This window comes from Gavialis gangeticus, unplaced genomic scaffold (genome assembly GCF_001723915.1).
Source record: "Gavialis gangeticus isolate Ggan-Ray unplaced genomic scaffold, GavGan_comp1, whole genome shotgun sequence".
NCBI classification, from domain to species: domain Eukaryota; kingdom Metazoa; phylum Chordata; order Crocodylia; family Gavialidae; genus Gavialis; species Gavialis gangeticus.
The window spans coordinates 14,572,130-14,576,526 of record NW_017729018.1 but is presented as its reverse complement, the minus strand read 5'-3'; the positions used below and the strand labels follow the sequence as shown (position 1 = coordinate 14,576,526).

The 4,397-nt window shown below is 66.6% G+C and overlaps 1 protein-coding gene across 1 annotated transcript; it reads left to right on the top strand.

The window, feature by feature from the left end:
* Positions 1-5: 5 nt before the first annotated feature.
* Positions 6-2,156, top strand: ARRDC2 (arrestin domain containing 2; the record flags this gene model as incomplete). The annotated part of the gene is made up of 6 exons (XM_019513179.1): positions 6-185; positions 283-385; positions 488-744; positions 868-1,027; positions 1,186-1,337; positions 1,419-2,156. Coding segments are annotated over 6 exons (906 nt in total), but the record flags the coding sequence as incomplete, so codon positions are not given.
* Between the last annotated feature and the right edge of the window lie 2,241 nt (positions 2,157-4,397).

Genomic DNA, 4,397 nt, shown 5'->3' with positions numbered 1-4,397 from the left:
CCGGGCCGGGCGCCCCTGACCGCGCTGCCCCCCCCAGGGCGCTGGCCACCTCCTTCGAGGGCAAGCACGGCAGCGTGCGCTACTGGGTGAAGGCCAAGCTGCACCGGCCCTGGGCTGTGGTCAAGGCGGTCAAGAAGGAGTTCACAGTCATCGAGCCCATCGACATCAACACTCCTGCCCTGCTGGTGAGTGCCCCCGGCCTGCCAGACGGCCCGCCTGTGCGTGGGGTGGGCGGCCGTGGGCTCCGGCCGGGGCTGACCGCCCGCCTGTCCCTGCCCGCAGGCTCCACAGGCCGGCGCGAAGGAGAAGCTGGCCCGGGCCTGGTACTGCAACCGCGGGCAGGTCTCGGTGACCGCCAAGATCGACCGCAAGGGCTACACCCCAGGTACGGGAGGGGTGGCGTTCGGGGTCCTGCCCTGCTGCGGGGGGGTCCCTGGGCCAGGCGGGCGCGGGCCAAGCCCATGTGACGCGGTGCCCCCGCCTGCAGGCGAGGTCATCCCCATCTTTGCTGAGATCGACAACGGCACGTCCCGCGCGGTGGTGCCCAGAGCCGCCATCATCCAGACGCAGACCTTCGTTGCCCGTGGCATCAAGAAGCAGAAGACAGTGGTGGTGGCCAGCATGGCGGGCGACCCTGTGGCCGCGGGCAAGAGGGATGTGTGGCACGGGCGTGCCCTGAAGATCCCCCCCGTGGGCCCGTCCATCCTGCAGTGCCGTGTCCTGCAAGTGGAGTACAGCCTCAAGGTAGGTGCCTCGGGTTGCCCCCGTGCAGGCAGTGCCTCCCAGCGCTGCTCGTTGGGCTCGGGCACGAGGCGTTTCCTGGCGGAGCTTTGTGCAGAAGTGACCGGCCCCACTGCCCCCCTCCAGGTGTGTGTGGATATCCCCGGCACTTCCAAACTGCTCCTGGAGCTGCCCCTGGTCATCGGCACCATCCCGCTGCACCCCTTCGGCAGCCGCACGTCCAGCATCAGCAGCCAGTACAGCATCAACCTGGACTGGCTCGGCGTGATCCCTGAGCAGCTCGAGGGTGAGTGCCCGGCTGTGCCGGGGCAGGGAGAGGAGCAAGTGCTGTCGGCCTCCGGGCTCTGGGTGTCTCGGTGCCACACTTTCTGGGCAGGGGCGGCTGTGTCCGCGTGCAGGGATCGCCAGTCCCGTCTGACCCCACGGTGCTGTGGCTCTTTCCAGCTCCCCCGGAGTATTCGGCCGTAGTGTCCAGCGAAGACAGTGCCCTGAGCCTGTCCCTGCCCAGCCCCGCGGGGTTCGGCCCTGTCCTGGAAGGCCCCTTCTTCCCCTACATCCAGGAGTTCCGGTACCGGCCGCCTCCGCTGTACTCCGAGGTGAGCGTGCGCCTGGCGCAGCCGGGGGGGCCCTGGGGCGCAGGTTGCTGGTGCCTAATGCTTCCTGCTTGCCCCTCCCAGGTGGATCCCAACCCCGCCACCGAGGGCATCCGGCCACGCTGCATGACCTGCTGAAAGACGCGCTCGCACTGCTGCTGACTGCCACGAAAACCCTGTGGGGATGAGAAGCTTGTGGGCTCCCCCGGCTTCTCCTGGAGCGGGAGAAGCACCCGAGAAGCGCTTGCGAGACGAGAGCGCCTGCAGCACCAAGATCCTGCCCCTGCTCGCTGCTCTTGCAGCCACTCCTGATGGGACAGGGCTGTCCCCTGGACTGACATCGTGCTCTGGAGCTGGAGGGTGCTGGGCCTGGACTTGCCCTGCCTGGGGCAGGTGCTGTGTGCCTCCTAGGCAGAGGAGGGTGGAGAGTGGCAAATACTTCTGTAAGGCTGTTGGGTTCTCCCGGGCAGTGTCTGGCTCCGTCGAGACAGTCTCGGCGCTGTCCTGCTCCAGCAGACTCCTGTGATGGAAACCCAGCCCTGGAGGGAGTTCTCTGGATCCCTGGAAGGAGCATGGGCTGGTCATGCCTGGGTGGCACAGGGGCAGCCTCTGCCTGCCGCTTTCTTAGGACTGCACGGGGCTCGGGGTTGGGGCTGTTCCTCATGTCCCGCCGTGCAGGGCCCTGCTGTTCTGTGCCTGCGAGCCTTAAGCTGTGCTGGGGCTGCCTGCTACGGGGTCCGTGAACCGCATTGGGGCTCTGCATGGGTGGAGATGCCTCTGATGCCAGGAGGTGCAGGGGCCAGGAAGCTCTCTGGGGAACTCTTGTGCCACAAGCAGCCGCCGAGCCTGTGCTGGTGCCGCTGGAACTGCCAGCTCCGGCTGCAAAGGTTGAAAGAGAGGCCGGACATGCCGGTGGTGGCAGCCGGGCAGATGGCAGGCCCGCGTGCCTGTGGTGCCGGGTGTCCTGCAGCGGGCGCTTGGCCTGGGAGGAAAGAGCGGAAGTCCCACGCCGTGCACCTGCAGCCCTGGGCTCGCTGCCTTGTATCCTCGGCGCTGCCCTACGGACGGCAGGAGCAGCTCTAGCAGCGCTGGGCACTTCAGGGGCAGGTGGCATCGTGATGCTGAAGCCCGGGGGGAAGGAGAGGGGGGGTTGCGTGGGTGCCTGGGTTCAGGCTGGTCCCTGTGAGACGAGCCCAGCGCTGCGTCCTGCTCCCCCTGCCATGGGACAAATCTGCCTGGCTGCAGCTGTGGCTGCGTGGCCCTGCAGGGAGCCATCGCCAAGTGCCTCACCAGCTCGCTTCCACAGCAGCCCGCCAGCTCTGCTGAGGGCTGTCCAGGCTGCTTTTGAGCTTCCTGGAAGTGTTTTATAAAGAATACTTTTTTTTCTTTGTAATGTTCCTACTTTTGTACCATGTAAGATTTGGAAATAAAAGCTAGAAGAAAAAGGCTAGCCACGGCTCTCTTCCCTCCTGGTCCTACTCATCTGGGGGTGGCAGGGGGGTGTTTTTTGCCAGGCTCCCACTTCCCTGGGCAGCTGGCACCCCTAGGAGCCAGCCCCTCATCCGGTCCTGGGCCCTGGCTCCTGGCCAGGGGTGGTGGGGGAGGATGGGGAGTGCCTCTCCTGCCTTGCCCGCGCACCTTGTCCTCTTGCCTGTGAGAAGCAGCGCGGGTGTCCCTGTGCACCAGGAGAAAATCACAGCGCTGTGGGCAAGCAGGGGGGATCCATGCCCAGAGTGCTCAGCCCTCAATTTGGGCGTGGTGCTGAGCAGTTCAGGCTCTTGCCATGTGCCTGCCTGGGGCAGGCGTATGCTGGGCTGAGGTCCTCGCTGCAGCTGCCTTGGCTAGGCAAGACCCTGCCTGGACGTGGCCTGAGCGAAGCCACATGCCCCGCTGGAGGCTGGAAAGCCAGGACTGGGGCTGTTCCAGGCCCAGGGAGCCACGTGGGAAGCGGCTTCGGTGGTGGAAACATGCCACGGGAGGGCAGAAACAAGGAGCTAGGGTCCTGGGGGCCGTGTTAGCCCACGTGAGAGCTCTGCTCCCTGGCCCAGGCTGGACACCCAGGACAGGCCGCGGCGTGTCCTGATCCGGGCTGGCCTCGCGCCCCTGGGAATCTGGCCAGCCCGGGCAGGAGGGCGCGGGGTCCCTGAGGGTGTCCTGTAAAGCGATCTGAGGGCGGCGGGCACGCGGCAAGGACATATCGTCTGTGCTTCCAGGTGCAGGAGGTGTCTCACTGTACAGCGATGAAAATACCCCGGTGCTTATATATAGAGCTGCTATATATAAGCGAGGGCACGGCCTGCCAGAAGGTGTGTGCCTGCCCTGACGGGGCAGGCCGGCCCCAGGAGGACGGGTTTCGTAAGACAGAAACTGCGGATGGGGGTTGGTGCTTTGAGCCGTCCGGCCCCCCAGCACCCCAGGCTGCCATCACAGCCTCGACCCACGGCCGCTGCAGGGCTTGTAGGTTGGTTGTTGAGTGCCACCGAGGGCAATAATGTTGACATCCGGTTCCAGGAGCCGAGGGAGTACTTGCAAGAAGAGCCACCCTGGCACGGGCGTCCTGCCCGGCCTGTTGGCCCGGGTTGACTGTGGCCGTGGCGTCACGCAGCCCCTCGCCGGGCAGCACCAGCGCTGAGTGGGGAACGCGCCGGCGCTGCACCGCTGCTTCTGAGGGCCGTGTCCCCCGGATGCTGGAGGTCTTTGGCCCAGGCCCCGGTTCCCCAGGGCAGGAACTGCATCGCAGCCTCCACTGCAGTGCACAGGCACACGCAGGGCCCACGGCAGGTCCTGGGGCATGGCGAGCCGCAGGTTCCCACCGGCAGCTCCCGCGAGGTCTGCCCAGGCCTGCTGGGCACTTGCTTGGGCGCCTCTGTGGGGCTGCAGGGCTGGCTCTGGCAGGTGGTGCCGAGCTGCAGCAAGGGGCAGATGCCGCTGTGCAAGGCACCTCTTGCACAGCCTTGTGCAAACGTGCGTGGTGCTGGCAGGAGCACGCCGAGCCCTGGCCCTGGCCCTGGCCCTGGCCCTGGCCCTGGCCCTGGCCCTGGCCCTGCTGAGGGGGCGAGTTAT